Source organism: Callorhinus ursinus, unplaced genomic scaffold, assembly GCF_003265705.2.
Source record: "Callorhinus ursinus isolate GAN/ISIS: 27379988/994484 unplaced genomic scaffold, GSC_fseal_2.0 scaffold8, whole genome shotgun sequence".
NCBI classification, from domain to species: domain Eukaryota; kingdom Metazoa; phylum Chordata; class Mammalia; order Carnivora; family Otariidae; genus Callorhinus; species Callorhinus ursinus.
In genome coordinates, this window is record NW_027397070.1 from 70,578,898 (window position 1) to 70,596,637 (window position 17,740).

The 17,740-nt window shown below is 49.0% G+C and overlaps 1 protein-coding gene across 5 annotated transcripts in view; it reads left to right on the top strand.

Moving 5' to 3' along the window:
• TECPR2 (tectonin beta-propeller repeat containing 2) overlaps nt 1–17,740 on the top strand; it is a 99,103-nt gene that overhangs the window by 38,460 nt on the left and 42,903 nt on the right. For all 5 annotated transcript variants that reach the window (XM_025869326.2, XM_025869329.2, XM_073895906.1 and 2 more), the window contains 8 exons: nt 537–849; nt 2,478–2,610; nt 5,993–6,307; nt 7,052–8,046; nt 9,907–10,090; nt 12,013–12,186; nt 14,076–14,256; nt 15,354–15,495. In XM_025869326.2, coding sequence (XP_025725111.1) covers nt 537–849; nt 2,478–2,610; nt 5,993–6,307; nt 7,052–8,046; nt 9,907–10,090; nt 12,013–12,186; nt 14,076–14,256; nt 15,354–15,495 — 2,437 coding nt within the window. The remainder of the gene's footprint in view (nt 1–536; nt 850–2,477; nt 2,611–5,992; nt 6,308–7,051; nt 8,047–9,906; nt 10,091–12,012; nt 12,187–14,075; nt 14,257–15,353; nt 15,496–17,740) is intronic.

A 17,740-nucleotide genomic window follows, 5' to 3' on the forward strand; every position in this document is an offset into this window, starting at 1 on the left:
TGGGATGCTGGAGTGAGTACAATCAGGCGTTAGAAGGAACAGAAGTTCCAAGCAGGGAGAGGATGGTCAGACCTGGATTTGTCAGCTTCTGCCTCATTTCCTCTTCTCTGAGACAGGAGCTGTACTCTGTACCTCATGGGGCTGCTGTGAGGATTGAGCCAGAGGGTGGGGACAAAGCCCTGGGCACAGCACCAAAACGGTTGCCATGAGACAGGCTGCACGTTCAGCGGGTGCACACTTGCGAGGGGGCTAGGGGAGCAGAAGACACAGAGATGACAGTGTCGTTCTAGTAACAACAGAACAAACCATAGCAGAGGGTTTGAAAAAAACATCAATCTTGTTTGGGCTTCTCCAAAAAATTCTTGTTAGAGTTGATATCAAGGGTTGACAACTGTCACTTTAAATCAGTTCATATCGCTTCTTTCTTTCTTTCTTTCTTTCTCTCTCTCTCTCTTTCTTTCTTTCTTTTTTCTTCCTTTCTTCCTTTCCTTTCCTTTTCTTTCCTTTTCTTTTCCTTTTCTTTCTTGTAATTTCAGCACTGGGAAATTTGGAGCTTGTTTTATACCAGGACTTTGTAAGCAGAGTGATCTGACCTTGTACGCATCACGGCCTGGGCTCCGACTGTGGAAGGCGGACATCCATGGGACTGTTCAAGCCACGTTTATCTTAAAAGATGTCTTTGCTGGAGGAGTCAAGCCTTTTGAACTGTACCCACGTCTGGAATCCTCCAACAGGGGAGGTTGCAGCTTACCTGAGAAACACCTGGGGCTTGTTTCGTGTTTCTTTCAAGAAGGCTGGGTGTTGAGTTGGAATGAATACAGTATTTACCTTCTAGACACCATCAACCAGGTAAGTGACATGATCGTACCACATCTCGGGTGTATTTACAATGTTTATCTACAGACTGTCTCAGAACGGTAGAAGGAACAGCGTTGATTCTAATGCTTCACTTTTTCCTTTGGGCCAGTCAGGGAAATCAAGTAAGGGTCTGATTATTTTATAGATTTGGTTTTGGTAGAACCTTCTAGCTGTTCTGCCTCTAAGCAGGAGTCTCGTCTGCCTGGCATGGCTCCCTCACCTGGAACTTGAGGGCAGGGTGAGCTGGGCTAGGGCCACCAAGCTGCCTTTTAGCCCTGAGCTGGTTTCTCTTCTTCAGGAACACTTTGAAAAGGCATTTTTGTATTCTTTTCCACTCACAGACAACTTAAGTTTTCTTCTTTCTCTGGGTACTCTTCGAACTGGGTGTGCTCTCAGTAGTCAGTGGGGTTGAGAGGTTTGGTGACTGTGTATCGGTTCCTTTCTTCTGAGCCCTTACCCCCAATGCTTTCTGCAACAGGTGTAATTAACTTCACGAGACAAGGGGCTGTCCATGTGCAGACGTGGCTGCCATCAGAGTCTGTGTGGCAACATGATGGGCAGCTTTCAGATTAGTGGCATGTTTCTGGATGTTCATCAGGATTATTTAAAAATTAACAGAGGGGCGCCTGGGTGGCTCAGTCAGTTAAGCATCTGCCTTCAGCTCAGGTCATGATCCCCGGGTCCTGGGATGGAGTCTCACATCGGGCTCCCTGCTCAGTGGGGAGCCTGCTTCTCCCTCTCCCTCTGCCTGCTGCTCTACTTGTGCTCTTTCTCTGTCTCACTGTCAAATAAATAAAATCTTTTAAAAAAAATTAAAATTGAAGAATTCAGGCCCTTTTTCTCTCTGCAGTGAACTACCTCTTGTTTGTATTATTAGCCGACAAGAGAATGTTTTAAAATCATTCAGACTCTGGATGTCCTGTTTTCAGATGGTGTTAGAGGCGTCCTCTGTCTCCATTCATTCGCAGCCATGAATTGCAGTGTCCACTCGTCTCTCTTGCGGGAGTGCACACAGTAGGGGTCAAGACCGGTCAGCACATCACTCTAGACCAGGAGCAGCATTCCCTGTGGGCATTTGTACAAAGTGCTGTGAGCTCTGACGAGTCCCAGGCAGTACCACCAAGGCTGAGCTCCCCAGGGACCGTTTCCCGAGGAGGTGATGTCTGAATCGAGTTGGAACTCTCCCAGTAGACAAGAGTCAGGAAAGGAGTTTGGGCAGAGCAGTGGCATCTTGGAGGAACAAGGCCTGCTCCGCTCAGGGCACCTGAAGTGCAGACCAGGGCAGCTGTGTGAGGCTGACGGGCAGGTCCTGCCGAGGAGCATGTGCTCCATGTGCTGCGGGGAGGGGAGCCAGGCAGGACACGGCTCCCAGCGCTCAGAGGTTCGGTGAGCTGTTCTCTCAGGCTCATGAATTCACTAGCAAGGTTTACGACTCCAGGTCGTGTACCTGTCGGATACTCCCTACCTTTGCGTTCGTTTACTCTTAAGTTTCAGGAAGTGGGCCAACAAAGCACAGCTGTCATTTGACTCATTTGGATTCCTGCACATGTCTGTATGCTTTCAACTATTACTATGGCCTGGTTGTGTGATTTTTTTTTTTTCTTTTCTTTTTTGGACAGGCCACAATTGCTGGTTTGGAAGGATCAGGTGATATCGTGTCTGTTTCCTGCACAGAAAATGAAATATTTTTCTTAAAGGGAGATAGGAACATTATAAGAATTTCAAGCAGACCTGAAGGACTAGCATCAATAGGTTTGTATTTGTTATAAAATGTACCCGTGTATATGTAATTGTAGTTCATAATTTATAAACCTTACCATTACTTTGTTAGTTAAATGACTGTAGCTTTATTTAAACAAGGGAAGTATTTGGAGGGTTTCCTATGATTTTTTTTTTTAAGATATTTTGTTTTGTTTCAGAGAGAGAATGTGTGCAAACAGGGGGAGGGGCAAAGGGTGAGAATCTCAAGCCGACTCCGCGCTGAGTGCCGAGCCCAGCTCAGGGCTCCGTCTCACAACCCTGAGATCATGACCTGAGCTGAAACCAAGAGGCGGACGCTTGACCCACTGAGCTGCCCAGGCGCCCCCCGTATGAGTCATAAAAGATGGTTTACAATGCTTTTCTTGAAGCTTACCTATTTTAAGTCTCACATCAGACAACCTCACATTTGGTAAAGTGGTTCCATAGGTCTGGAAGCTGGGGAGGCCAGACGAGTCATGAGGAAAACTCACCACCCACATGACTGGTCGCTGGTACTCTGACCCTGCGTGTGGGACTAATACTTCCAAAGATAGAGACTTGCCAAGATTTTAGAACATTGAAATCTGTTATCTGGAATATATCTTTTACTCTCCACACAGTTACTCCTTACAGCACTGATAATTCTCTGTGCTTTTGACTTTTCTTTGTAATTCATACAAGCCCAGATTCTAATGAGCAAAGAATCTTAATACGTGTTCTCATGCACACATCCATGGTACTTTGTATACTTGGGTCTCATCAGTGAACTTGTTCCTGATGCTGACAACAGCCATGTGGGGAGGAGGAGGAGAGACCTCTCTGTCGCTCACTTTGTTCTCACTATGTTCCAGAGACTGCTAAGCACTTAACAGTCATGACCTCATAAAATCCTGAACATAACCCTAAATGGAAGGTACTGGTTCTGTAGATGAGGAGACTGGGGCTTTGGAAGTGCAGTGAGGTACCAAAGACACCACCTCTGGGGGGGATGTGAGCGGCACACCGGGGACATCCGTGTGGCCCAGAGCCCCCGCACGTGTGTAGCCTCTGGAGTTCACGGAGCAGTTTCACAGGCATCTTGGTTGATGCTCACGACAAGCCTGTGGGAAACGTGAGGCAGGTAGCCCTGCCACTGCCTTTCCCCAGCCAGACCACCCTCCTCCCGGAGCTGGGGGCAGCCCTGTCCCTTCCTTGCTCGCAGGCCACCACATCTAGGTTGGTGTGCAGGGCACCCCCTGCCACGACTGCCGGCTCTCTCCAGGCTCCTGCCACTCCCAGCGCCCCAGGCAGGTCTGTGTGCTAGGTGTGTGGTGCTCCCCGACATGGCCTGCTTTTGTCGGTATGCTGCCCTCTGTTCTCTCCCCGCTCATTTTTTAAGACCCACTTCAGGTCTTACTATATCTTTTGATACTTTTCCTGAGTGCTTTAGTTAAGTCAGCCTCTCCCTGTCTTCACTTGAGTTCCCAGGGGCCCCTCCTACCACTCTTGTGACTGGGGAGCCATTTACTTACTTACCATGTCCTTAACTCACAAAATAAACTTTTTGTTGCAAGGGTCTTGTGGTTCAACTTTGTGCCCCGACATAGCACGTGGCACATAGAAGCCCTGAGTGAGTGAGTGTTAATCCATGGTGTCCCCGTTCCACAGATTAGAAAACCAAGGACTGGGGGGTAAATGACAAGCCCCAAATCCACCAGCCCTGTCTTCTGATTTCTGCTTCAGTCGACGTTTCTCCTGCTTCTTCTGCTTGGCTACATTGGTCAGAAGTGTGGACCTTCTGCTGTAGCCATGGGCTTGGAGGTATCTTGGCCCTGGGGGCATCTTTGCTGTGACTTCTGCTCTCACCAGCACCAGCTGGTGTCTGAGTCACTGCAGGAGAGGGAGTAGAGGTCCTGGACCCAAGCGGGTGGGCCGGTTGCAAACCCGAGGCCTTCTAGAGTGGGGGGCAAGGTGAGGAAGAGGAGGTCTTGGCGGCAGGCTCCTGGGCCCCCAAGCGTTACTCGGCGTTTTGTCTTTCTGTAATGTTAGAATACAAAGTGTAGTTAGAAGGAAAGTATCCCAAACAGTCTCTCATGAGCCAGATATTTAGGACTTGAAAAGATGAAAATGTCATAAGGGCTATCTTGGCCCCAATTTTACCGTCTCTTAAGAGATGGCGGGGTGTGGGTGAATTACTTCTTAAGTCAGAGGGTAAGTCAGGATAGCGGCCATTCCAAATTATAATTTCTGTGGAAAGTGAATAAGCTCTGAGTCTTGAGTTTATGAGCTGGCACCTACATGGTGTGGTCAGGGGCAGGGCGGCTTATAGGAGGGAAGTAAGCTCCAGACCTAGCTGTTCAGTGGGGCCTCTCTGCGGTGATGAAAACGCTCAGTTTCTGCACTGTCCACCAGTGGCTGAGCGCTTGGAATGTGGGGGGTGCAACAGTATTAAATTGTGTTTGATTTTGAATTTAGCTACATGTGACAGTGGCGCTGTATTGGACAGGACAGCTCTAGACCAAGACCTGCTACCAACTGTGTGATCTTGGACGAGTTGCTTCCCTGGCCAGGCTTCACTCCGAGCACAGTCCTGCCTGTCCGTCCCCAGTTGTGCACACCACAGCCCCTAGTCTGCCCCTGACCATCCTCACAAGAGGACAGCAGTTCCCATCCATCTACTTGATGGTCCTGGAACAGTGTCGGGCACATAGTGGATACTCGGTAGCCAAGGGATGGCTGAGTGGATCAAAGTGGTCCATAGTCCTGTTCTACGTAGAGAGTACTATGGATGGAACTGTTATGGCCATGGTGACCTTGTGGTGGTGTGTTGAGAAGGACAAGTCCATGAAAGTGAGAAACTTGCTGGCTCTTGTTCATGGGCACAGAGCAAGGTGACTTGACTTTCCACAGCCAGATCCTCATGCCACTCTCTGCTCGAACTGGACGCTGACTTCATTGATGTGCTTCTCTGTGCTGGGTTTGTTCTCATGGAAAGTTCCCTTTCTCCCCTTAAATTTCAAGAAATATAGGTACACATATATTTTTCAAGTGCCTTTTGAGTTCTTTTACATTTAAGGCCTGGTCTAAGTAGGGGATATCACTAAGCCCTTTTCTTAGGTCATTTGACTTCTCTAGGAATTATTTGTGAACTGATGTGAGAAATGCTGTATACTTAGTAGTGTCCGCTTCCTATTGAGCTATTTACAGAAAATATAGCCATGACAAACCATTTTCCTGATTTTGGTGTGTGAGCTTCCTGGAGCACAGAACCATTTGTTGGACTGTTTTGTGCGATTCTTATAGTTTCGCCAGTATTCTGAGTTTAGCAGGTGGGTATTTAGGGTTAGCAGACCTGTGTAGGAGTACGTTGACTTTCTTGGATAACCAGCAGTAACACACCACCCTTGTTTCTCAGGGCGAGATGGTCTGGAGACGCCAGGATGTGCAGAGCAGGCCCCCGGGCAGCATGTGGAGAAGCCATCGGGGACCCCGGTTTCTGAGTCGAGGCTCAGGGGCTCTTCCGTGGCCAGCTCCGTGGCCAGTGAGCCAAGGAGCAGGAGCAGCTCACTCAACTCCGCCGACAGTGGCTCCGGGCTCCAGGCAGCTCCAGAGGTGGGGAGGGGCAGCCAGCCCGCCTCACAGAGATTCAGCGTGATTAGCTCAGAAGACTTTGACCAGGAGCTTGTCGTGAAGCCTCTGAAAGTAAAAAAGAAGAGGAAGAAGAAGACAGGTACCGTCCGTGGCAAAGCACACACTGACTCCTGCTTCCTCGGGGGCATTCTTACACACTTTTTGGTAGTGCTGCTTTCACTGAATGAGCACTTGCCCACTCAATGAGAAGCAGAGAAGGCCTTCAGAAAACAAGCGTGTTATACCTTCATGAGGTGTAAATAATATAACAGACACCTGTGCACTTACCACCCTGCGTGATGGGTCTGGGTTATACTTCTCAATATTTAAATAAAAATTTTGATATACCTATGTATAGCATGTATTAGACCAGAGACGCTATGAGCCTGGATGGAAAGTCATGGAAACAGAAGATTTATGCCAGTGTCTAAATGGGTCATTTTACGTTTAGTGTTAGATAGGTTACCGGGCATGGGATTTAACATAGAAATGGTTTAACTTTTTACTCCTTGGTTCCTTTCAGGCCTCTCGAGTTATACATACTTACCAGATTGCTAAGCATTTTAATAATTTTAAACAACTGGTCTGCGGTCCATCCTTCCCTTTGTTTTCCTCCGTTAACATTTCTTGAGTGGGGCATAGAGCCCATCAGTGTGTCTGATGTTTGCATCCATTTAAAACATCTCTGCATGGGGATAATTCGTACTTGAGAGATGTATTCTTCACCACTTACATATCCTTCATTTAAAATGTATTTTTTTCCTTGAGCCAAAATTGTGTTTTTTAGTCTCTTATTCTTTATGTGGAGTCATACCCCATTTTAAACATTCTTATTTTAAATTAGAAGGTGGAAGCAGGAACACGTGCCACAGCTCCCTTGAATCGACTCCCTGCTATGAATTTCCGGGTGACAGTCCCCAGTCCTTGAGCATAGACCTGCTGTCCATGACCTCAAGTTTGGGCAGCATCGTGGATCGGTCGAGCACAGAGTCTCCTGACCAGGAGAGTAACCTTAGTGGTGAGGTGAATGGTGTCCTGCAGGAAAATAATGACCCTGAGGCATTCAGTGTCCTGGAGGTGCCGGAGCCTGCCCCTGACGTACTGAATGAAGGGAATGGCGACAGACCTGGACTCCCTCGATATAACCGTGCAGACGACACAGAGCCACACAGTGGAGTGTGGACTTCACTCTTGGAGCTGAGGGAAGCTGTGGAAGGTAGTGACGTTACAGAGCTCAGAGAGGAACCTTGTCCCGCAGACGATGGACTGAATAGCAGACAGTCACCCTGTCGAGAACAGGACAGCTCTGCAGAGGCCCGGGAAGCGGAGGACATGCCTGATGACCCCCAAAGCACTTTTTGTGAAGTTCCCTTCCTGGACTCCCTCCCAGTGCCTTCCAGCCTCAGCTGGGCCCCCCATGCCGAGCAGCGGCTGCCGGGGACCAGAGCTGACGAAGGCTTTGCTGAGGAGCCCAGCAAGGAGCAGGGCTTCCTCACACACATGGGGGGCCCCGGCCACCTTGGCTCACATCCCTGGCACACTGTCACTGACAGTGACACAGGCCTGAAGGAAATGGTTGCCTCGGAATGTGACGCGGGGAATGTGGGAGGACAGCTGACACCCCCGGTCTCCACCTTGGCGGCTCACACTCGTGAGCCTCGGCTTGAGCAGCCTTCACGGGACCAGGTGTTGACGTCCAGTGACGAGGAGGACATCTATGCCCACGGGTTGCCTTCCTCTTCCTCGGAGACCAGTATGACAGAGCTTGGTGGTAGTCGTTCCCTGCAGGACCTGAGCCAGCCTGGCGCAGATGACACTGGGCTGCTAAAGTCAGATCAGGTATGTGGGTTTGGGGTGGGCCGGTTTCCTGAGGGTCCACCCAACCCATGTAGTTAAGGATGGTTATTCTTGGTCATTTTACATAAAAAAAGAGATTTTTTTCAGAGTACTTAGTTTTCTTAGCAAGTAATTATAATTCAGTGTATTTGACTTCAAAACTAACCCGGTATTATCACTTTTCCTACTAAGTCGTTGTGAAGTGTAGATTATGAGTGTGAACTTACGGGTACTTTCCCCAAATGTACTGCTGGATTCTCTCAGTGCTAATCACACGTATTGTTTGGGTAGCTCTTGTCACGTGCCAGGCACCATGCAAAGCAGTTTGTAAGTTCAACTCATTTACTTCTCTAAGAACTAAATAAACCATGAAGTAGGTACTGTGTGGTCCCCTTTTTACAGTGGAGGCAATCGAGACTTAGTTATATGGCTTGCACAGGTCACATAGCAAGTGAGGGGCAAGGCTGGCTCCAGGACCCCCCCTCTCAGCCTCTGTGCTGTCCTGCCTTGGCAGTGAAATGCACTGCTTACTTGTTTGGCGACAAATGCCAAAAGGTTAGACCTTACACTCAGTTTTGCCTGTGCCCATCCTTTCTTGAGTGCCTTTGGCTGCCAGGCCCCATGGTCGGTGTTGGCTGGTGCAGGGTGTGGATAGCCTATCCAGATCTCAGATTCTCAGGGAGGAGCCAGACATGCATGTCGATCATCTCAGTTGAGCAAGACTCTTGGCCGATGGTGGCGAGCAAAGTGCAGGGCTGTGGGGAGTGGGGGAGGGCGCCCACCCAGGGATGCACTGGGCAGGCAGACCATGTGTCATGGGGGCGGGCTATTGGGATTCTAGGCCAGAACTTTAGAAAAACGCTCCCCTAAGTGAGAGGGAACCTGGCACTTGGAGGACTTCTCCCTCCCTTCGTGGTTCCCCCCCTCCTCCCCTTCGGTAGCTAGAAAGCCAAGAGATTTTGTGGCATTGGGGTGGGGGCTCGTCATGGGGTGTAGGGCTGAATTGAGAAGGGGCGGGTACCATTCTCTCTGAAGTGAACTTCCATATTTGGGTGACTATGCAAGCACATTGATTTTCTCCTGTAGTTTCAGAAAACTGTTAAAACTGCAAAGACTTCATTTAGCTTTGATTTGTTTTTTTTAAAGAATTGTAGCAAGAAAACATCAGTCTGTAAAATTCAGCCAGAGTATCTTGGCCAGATTTCCATCAGCCACATGATGTGTCCTGTGTCCAGTGATTGGGACCACGCTTAAAACCCGAGGGTAAAGACACAGAGATGGTGGTAGTGCTGCTCATCCTCGTGCATCTGCGAGGATCCGATGCACAAAACACGGATCTGCACGTTGTGTGAAGTGCAGTACACCTATGCATAAAGCTAGGTCATTTTTTTTTAAAGATTTTACTTATTTATTTGACAGAGAGAGACACAGCGAGAACAGGAACACAAGCAGGGGGAGTGGGAGAGGGAGAAGCAGGCTTCCCGCGGAGCAGGGAGCCCGATGCGGGGCTCGATCCCAGGACCCTGGGACCATGACCTGAGCTGAAGGCAGATGCTTAACGACTGAGCCACCCAGGAGCCCCAAGCTAGGTCATTTTAATGTAAACACTGCATTAGGAAGGGTGTTCTGACATGACAGAGCCTTACCCAGGCATGCTCTGGGGTCCTAACGAGGGACGACAGCTCCCATTTCAGAACGCTTCTCTCAGAGTATGGTCCAAAGATAGCAGTCCCTGCATGGCTTCTCAGAAATCCTCAGCTCTGTGACTTGAGTGATAACCCTGCACGCTTGTCTTGTTGACGACAGCACGACGGTGCAGCTGCGTGCTCTGCTACAGAACTCACCAGGCTCTGTCCTTGTTAGTTTGCAGAAAGCTGGATGGGATACTCTGGTCCCGGCTATGGCATACTCAGCTTGGCGGTCTCCGAGAAGTACCTCTGGTGCCTGGACTACAAAGGCAGCCTGTTCTGCAGTGCACTGCCGGGCGCTGGGCTCCGCTGGCAGAAGTTTGAGGACGCCGTCCAGCAGGTGGCGGTCTCACCCTCAGGTTGGCCTCCCCGGCTCCCTGTCCGGCCGGTGTAACTGGCCCATGCAGCACGCTGGCCAGTGCCTGCCTGCACGTTTGGGGGGTTTTCTCCAAAGAACAGGGGTTGCTTCATTTGACTTCAGTTAATAAATATCCAATACATGGATGTTTAGTTTGAAAATTTTTTAAATTAATTGTAATGGGAATACATGAACATGTTTTTATAAGCTACACAAACCATTTGCTTGAATGCTGAAGGATTTTTTTGAGAGAGATTAACATATTAGCCCCTTATAAAAACGTGTTCCTATTTCTTTTTTTTATGGGAGGGGAGGAGCAGAGGGAGAAGGAGAGAGGGAAGCTTAAGCAGGCTCCACACCCAGCACGGAGCCCAACACGGGGCTCAGTCTCACGACCCTGAGACCTTGACCTGAGTCAAAATCGAGTTGGACGCTTAACTGACTGAGCCACCCAGGCGCCCTTGTGTTCCTGTTTCTTAGTGTTGCTTTAAAGCAACTGAATATGTGGGATATGTTCAGATTATTTGGGTTCCTTTCTAGAAATTATTCTTTAATGAGCGATGTGTATGCTTTGGCTGAATCATCTACTCCCTGAGTATAAAGAAAAATGCGTTCATTCTTGCAAGCCATGGTCAGGCTAACCATTTTTAGTGAACTGGAGCAGACATTTCCTGAATTTCAGCCTGTACCTCCCTTCCCTGTCCAGAATCATTTGCTCATCTGCTTTGTCATAATGTTGGCCACTTCACCTCTTAGGGGGTAGGTAGGTAGAATAGAAGTATTTATGTGTGTTTGCTTCATAGTAACTTCTTATTGTTAGGACATTGGAGTAGAAGTCAGACAAAACGTACTCTTTGACCTTAGACTCGTCCCCCATAATTTTACTGTGTTTCGGATGGATTTCCTTGAACTCTTCCTGGTCTTTGTCACTATTTAAAATACCAGTTTGCTCAAGGTTGTTTTATCTCTTCGCTTGTTTGAAAAATATTTTTCCTTAGGGAATGGCTGAGATCATAGTCTACTTCATTAGCTGGCGTTATATAATTGTGCGTTTTAATTCTTTCTGTCATTTACTTCTGGTTTTGTCTCCCCAGCCATTTAGAAACTTTGGTTCTGTCCTGATTCTATCGATTACTTTGTGCTTCCAAAACGTTCCGGCCCTCGTTGATCTAGTAAGAATTCTGTCCCCACCAGAGGAGTGTAGCTGACTGAGTTGTCCTGCAGTGCCCACGTCTTGAGCGGGGTGCAGAGCCCACGGTGTTCACAGTGTGCTTCGGGCTTAGCCGTCTGTGTCGCTCTTCTCCTCTCACCTCTAGTCCAGCCTGGCTGTGCTCTTGGTGATTCTCTGGTGGTTTCTTACACGTGGCTGCCTGGCCTGTGTCACACCCTCCATCTGCATCTTCCTCCTTCCCTCCCCTTCTTCATCTCTGTTTGTCAGAATCCCTTTCTGAGTAAAAAAAGGACAGCCCAGCTCAAACGCCTCCTTTCCGTGCATCTTCTCCCTCAGTTGGTCCAGAGGTGACCCCATCCGAATCCCTCTAGGACTTTTCAAGCTGTGGTGGGGCACGAGTTGTGCCTCCTGACTTAACCGCGTCAGCACTGCCCCTGTCCGCATCAGGATGCCTGAGGTCTGTCCGGCTCAGTGTGCTGTGTCACTGGTCTCTTCTCACCTCCAGTTTCCCTAGCAGCCCTGTAAGGTACAGAGAAGGAAGTCAGGCATGGAGACCGTAGGTGACTTGACACCCGAAGCCACACAGCTGGTGGGTGGTGGCCAAGGACCCAAACCTAGGTGCTGCGGGTAGAAGCAAAAGAGGGAGAGAGGTTCTAGAAATCTCTCTCCCCCACAGCGACCAGAATGAAGCTGTTTGGTGTAAGTGATTCTCCATACTTATCGGATGGTGATTAGAATGTTTATTTCCACAGGAGCCCTTCTTTGGAAGATTGAACAGAAATCTAACCGAGCTTTCGCTTGTGGAAAAGTGACCATCAAGGGGAAGCGGCACTGGTATGAAGCCCTGCCCCAGGCAGTGTTTGTGGCCCTGAGCGATGACACAGCCTGGATCATCAGGACAAATGGAGATCTGTACCTGCAGACAGGTAACTGGAGGCAGTGCTCCAGCACCCATCAGTGGGGAGGTGATTGCTTCTTACTGCCCCTCGCCTTGTTAGGGACACGCTTAGAGCCATCACAATGCCTTAGGGGCTACAAATCAATTTAAATCAAAATACTCCTGGAAAAAGAGTATTTGCCATTGGAATATATTAGCAGTTTCCTGCTACTGACTCACATTCAACCCCAGACAAATTTAGGGCAAGACTTAATAGGGTTATTTAGTGAGATACAGAAACAGATCCTCATTCTCCTTAGGTTAGCCTAAGGTTAACCGTTGCCTGTCACTTATGCTGCCATGTCAGATCTTAAGGGGAAAGACTAATAGGGAAATGACATTAGAATCGTTTTTTCCTTTAAGTTATGGCTGGATTTTTTTCAGCCAGGTCAAAGCCCTGCTTCTGTGTACTTATTTAGATGTGGGTCAGGAAGAAACAAGGAGGAATCATTTGATCTAAGTAGCAGTTCAACTTGTCCTAATAAACTGCCCTGAGGGGAACCTTCAGCTGCTGGAGGAGACTCAGTGGGACTTGTTTATTAAAAATAAACTGTAATGAGAGGGAGTGTTTATGTACTGTCAGCAAAATGGGATATGAGTTTCCAAAGGCAATGTGATTTATCAGCATCTGGAAAGGATATGGGGCGGGCGCTCTTTTTTGGTTGTCAGGAGGCCATGTTGGATTTACGTAAAGATCCATCTTCTAACCATTTAATATTGCTGATTTGGGGAGACTGTTTTAATCTCTGTTATGAACTGTCAGCCAGGGATGATTCTCTGAGATTGAAAGTCTTTGCACATCTGGCTCTTCCTCACATGTGGGAGGGCCAGCGTCTCCTAGAAGCCGCTGCTTGCACCCTGGTGGTCAGCCTCGCCAGCTCCTGGGCCACGTGCCGGCCCTGGTCTCTCCTTTCAAGTGGGAATAGCTCTTGAAAGGCAGATGCATATCCAGTTTCCACGAGCACTTGAGTTTTGTTCCTGGTGAGGAAATGAAGTGCTTCTGGCCTGGGGTTGAGGAACGGGTGCCCTGTTAACCAGTAGTACCAGCCCTACCATGTTAGTCTCCAGGGCTGGCCTGATGATGTGTGGTGTAAGAAGCCCCTCAGGTGACTCCCCCTGGTTGAGCGTGAGGGAAACAACCGAGGATGTGGTACCATAGGGCTCCTGTGAGCAGTCAGGGAGCACATTTGAGCACTGAGGGCTGATTGTGGGCTGACGCCACAGCGTATGGGGTTTGAGTTAACAGCTGTTCTGCCAGCTTGCCCAGGACGCTATCAGGCTGCAGACAAGCTGCAAGGAGGTGGGGGAAAGAGCCCTGGATGGAGCATCAGGGACTCTGAGCTCTGGCCCTGCCATAGCCTGGCCGTGTGATGGACCTCGCCTTTCATCTAGGGAACCTCCCCTCCTCAACCAGGTAGGAGCTGGAGAGGGCAGCTGCTTTGTCAGAGCTCCTCTGCAGAGGATGGCTGCAGGCCTCAGATCTGAGGGGGCTCTGAGGCTCTGAGGGGCACAGCCGTAAAGCATGTGCTGCTCTTGGCGGGGGTCCTCTTGGCTCAGGGTCTGGCTGCTCTGCTGCCCTGGGCTTTCGTGTTCTTCCAGAACATCTTAAGCTACTCTGGGACACCAGCAGATTCTGAATCGTTATTCCTTCAGTTTTCAGAGAGCATTTGAAAACACTTCAGATATATGCGATATTTAAGCACAACTTAACCATTTTTTTGTTGACTAGACCTTAAAAAGACAAAATACTCATTACAAAAGAATATGGCAAAATACCAAAAAAAAAAAAAAAAAAAAAAGAAGCAAACAGCAGAATGCGAATGAGGTGTGAAGTCCTGATTGTGTGTCTTTGGGGCTTCCTGTCTGTCTCCCTGGCAGGTCTCAGTGTGGATCGCCCCTGTGCCAGAGCCGTAAAGGTCGACTGTCCATACCCACTGTCCCAGGTCGCAGCCCGAAACAGCGTGGTGTGGGCGCTGACAGAGCAGAGAGCCCTCCTGTACCGGGAGGGCGTGAGCAGCTTCTGCCCTGAAGGGGAGCAGTGGAAGTGTGACATCGCCAGGTACCGGGAGGAGGAGCGGGGACGTCTGCAGCGTCTTGTTTGTCCTACCCTCGGTTCTTTGTCAGCCTGAGTCCCCTCAACGCACCCGTGGGAGCCTTTCCTGGGCAGAGCCGCTTCTCTGAGGCTCGCCGTGGTAATAGCGCTCTCTGGAATCGTCGGAGCTGATGGCAGGAGCCTGACCGTGGAGACGCCCTGTGCCTGCTCTGACCGGCAGACTGGGCACTGGGTCAGAGCTTAGCTTTTTGAAATGCTGCCGCCCTCTTGTGTGACCTCAAGCATCAGATGATCACGAGTCTCTCACGACAGTTTCTGTTTAGTGCTGCCCAGTGCTGTCGGGTGGTTTCTGTGTAGCATCTCAGTGGTTTAGGGCCAAATATTTTTCCTTTATTGTCATCCTAGTCAATGGTGATTGATCTCTGAACGGTAATTTATTTGGTTACTTATACCACTCAAAATTTTAATTATAGAATTACCATCAAATCATTTTGCCGATTAGAAAAATTAAACTAGGATCTTCTTAGTTTGAATCTAGCAACCCAGTCAATGTGAGCGAGTAGCTCCTGTGAGCCACAGCGGGGCTGGGCTGGGTGTGCGAAGGTGGCTGCCCCCAGCCCTGCCCTCCCCCAGAGCGGGAGCCACGTAACTGCCTGGAGCCAGTTAGCGTAGGTGGTCCTACATTGGAGAGCGCAGCCCAGCTGAGCCCCGAAGCTGGCGAGCGCTTTACCAGAGGGACAGGACGGGGCCGGGCACTGCCCGCGGAGAGGCAGCGTCTGCCCAGCTGCTGCCCAACACAGCCGGGCACACGGGGGGGCACCTCCACTGGCTCGATTGTGCAGGAGGGAGCAGTGAGGTGGAGGCGCCCTACGTGCCCTCGTACATAGGGTGTTTTTCTCCCAGGGGCCTTCCCCACCATGCTGGGTTTTCAGTGTGTCTTTCAGAAGCTGCCACACGTTGAAGCAACATCTACTGCACAGTGACGTAACTTGACCCTCGAGCTTCCTTCCTTGGAACTTGTGGGTGCGGTCTAAACCCACCCAGGAGCCCACGTCCCTAGTCAGGCTGGGCGTTGACTCCCCTGTTCTCGTCCCTGTTTCCAGTGAAAGGCAAGCTTTGGAAGCCGTCTGTATAGCTCTCGGGGACCAGCAGACTCTGTGGGCCCTGGACATCCGAGGGAACCTGTGGTTCAGAACTGGCGTCGCTTCCAAGAAGCCCCAGGGCGATGACGACCATTGGTGGCAAGTAGGTGCTCAGCTCAGGGCTGCTGGCCCCGGGCGTCTCCCCCGTTCATAGCCCTTCTCCTTAAAGAGATTGGAGAGGTTGGATTAAATTAAGAACATTCACTTGTACTCTTCGAGGAGTTAAACTTTTCACTGCATTTGAGCACATTAGAAACATCCAGGGCTTTTCATCGTAGGAAGTAACTTGTATAACTCTCTTTGCTTAAATGTACAGGCTCTGTTTATTATTTCTTTTTTTGTTTCGGTGTTGCTTAGAAATTTATCCTTACGTGCTGACTAAGCCCGGTGATGTCCTTTTGAAGACTTAGGTAATAATGATGTTTAATTCTGAACACATGGGGTAAGAAGAGCTAGACAGCAGGTTTGGAAACCCAGCCTACAATTAAAATTCATCTCTCCCCGCTTGTTTCAAAGGCCTCTAAGCAAGTGGCATTTCAACAAAGAAAGGAGAATGTTCCCACACGCTCCCAGAAAAGGAAACACTCTGCGTAATAGGAGGATGTAAGCAAGCTCACTTTTCGTGACTTGGTCCCAGCCAGGGTGGCCTAGAATGTGTTTTTCAAGGAGTTGTTTCTGCCCCTTTTTGGTACCGTTCAGTGTAGCTATCACTCTCCCAGCCTCCCACAGTGGCCAGCGAGGTGGTTCTGACCCTCAGCAGCTGGAAACTGGGCAGCATCTCTTCAGTGTTTGTCTCCAGTGGCTCAGGTCGTATTGTTGCCTCAGACTTGCGTGCTGAGGGCAGGTCGTTCATTAGCTGCCCTTGGGTCTGTCGGATGAGAATGTGGAAAAGGAAGTTGTGTTTGCTCTTTGATGAGTAAGTATATGTGTCCATAGGTCTCTGATATGTCTGGTACTCTTTGAAAAGTTGTACAAGGGATTTTAAAATACTTTCTCCATGCTGGTAAGCATGTTATGTGCTTTTACACACATGAATACACATGTATATATGTACCACATTTCATTTTTAAGTAGCCTAAAGAAAATTAGATACCATTTTATCATCATATTCAGAACATTATCTTGAGAGAAATTTAATTTGACAGAATCATCTTTGAGGTATTTGGAAGCAGAATTATTTTAATTACTCTAAGACTGATTTCTCTGTAGGGCCAGAGCCAGCTTTATGTCTGGCTGCTAAACCTTTCTTTTTTTTAATTTGCATCCTGCTTCTCTGCAAGTGTTGGGTGCTGAGACAGTCTGTCACAGACTTTCTGTGTGGCCTTGGCGTGTGCAGTCTCCTGGGGAGGCCCAGAGCTCTGGGCCCGGCGTTCTGTGGGCCATGACGAGACCACGCAGCCAGGCTGGTGGATAGTGGGAAAGGGGGCCACGGGGTCCGGACATGGTAAAGCAATAATTCACTTCAACTTCAGTTAGGGCAGTTAGTGCAAGTTAGTGCAAATCCTTTCATGGATGAATAAGGGCAGATTTGTACACTTAATCAAGCACTGATTTTTACAATAATTTTCTTTTTGTTTTTGTTTATTAGAATTAAGTTCCCTGTAATAAATGGTGTCCCTTTCACTCAGCATTTCATTGTGCATGACCTGGGAATGCGGCCTGCACAAGGCTGTCCTAGGAGTCGGGGAGCAACATTCTCTGTAATCGAACCCAACAGGGTAGAAGTATATGTGAAAGTCACGTGGAGTCAGATTTTGACCATCTTAGAAGGAACTTTCTAACAACCAGAGCTGCCCAAGAAGAGAGAGGTTCTTCTCCCAGAGTTGCCCTGAAGAAATGTCTTTCAGGAATGTTAGAGAAGAGGCTTGCACACCTGAGCCAGGCTGTGCCCTTCATATGCAGGACGGTCCCGGTTTGCGCTGTTGAACTGGTATAATTATCGACGGTCCTGGTTTAGATCATAAAGTACTTCCATCACCCTATTTATAATACCTTTTTTAACCCATATTATGATTCTAAGGATTGTACACTGTCGTCCACTGGAAATACCTAAATTTAAGAGCAAAATGACCCTTTCTCACTGACTAGAATAAAAGGCTTCAGGGGCCTGAGGGGGGGATCATAGGTAATCACAAAAATAATCCTGCCATTGTTATATAAAAATGTATAAAGCAGAAGATGAACATCTTCTTCCCTCCCTCTAAATCCGGCCCCCGGAAGTAATTACAGTTAGTGGTTTGGCAGCGTCCTGCCGGACTTTCTTTGGTGCTTACGCAAGTGCTCATGTGCCACATGTATGCTGGGTATTTGCCGGTTATGGGCCAAACCTCAGCTCTCGGGCCGCGCAT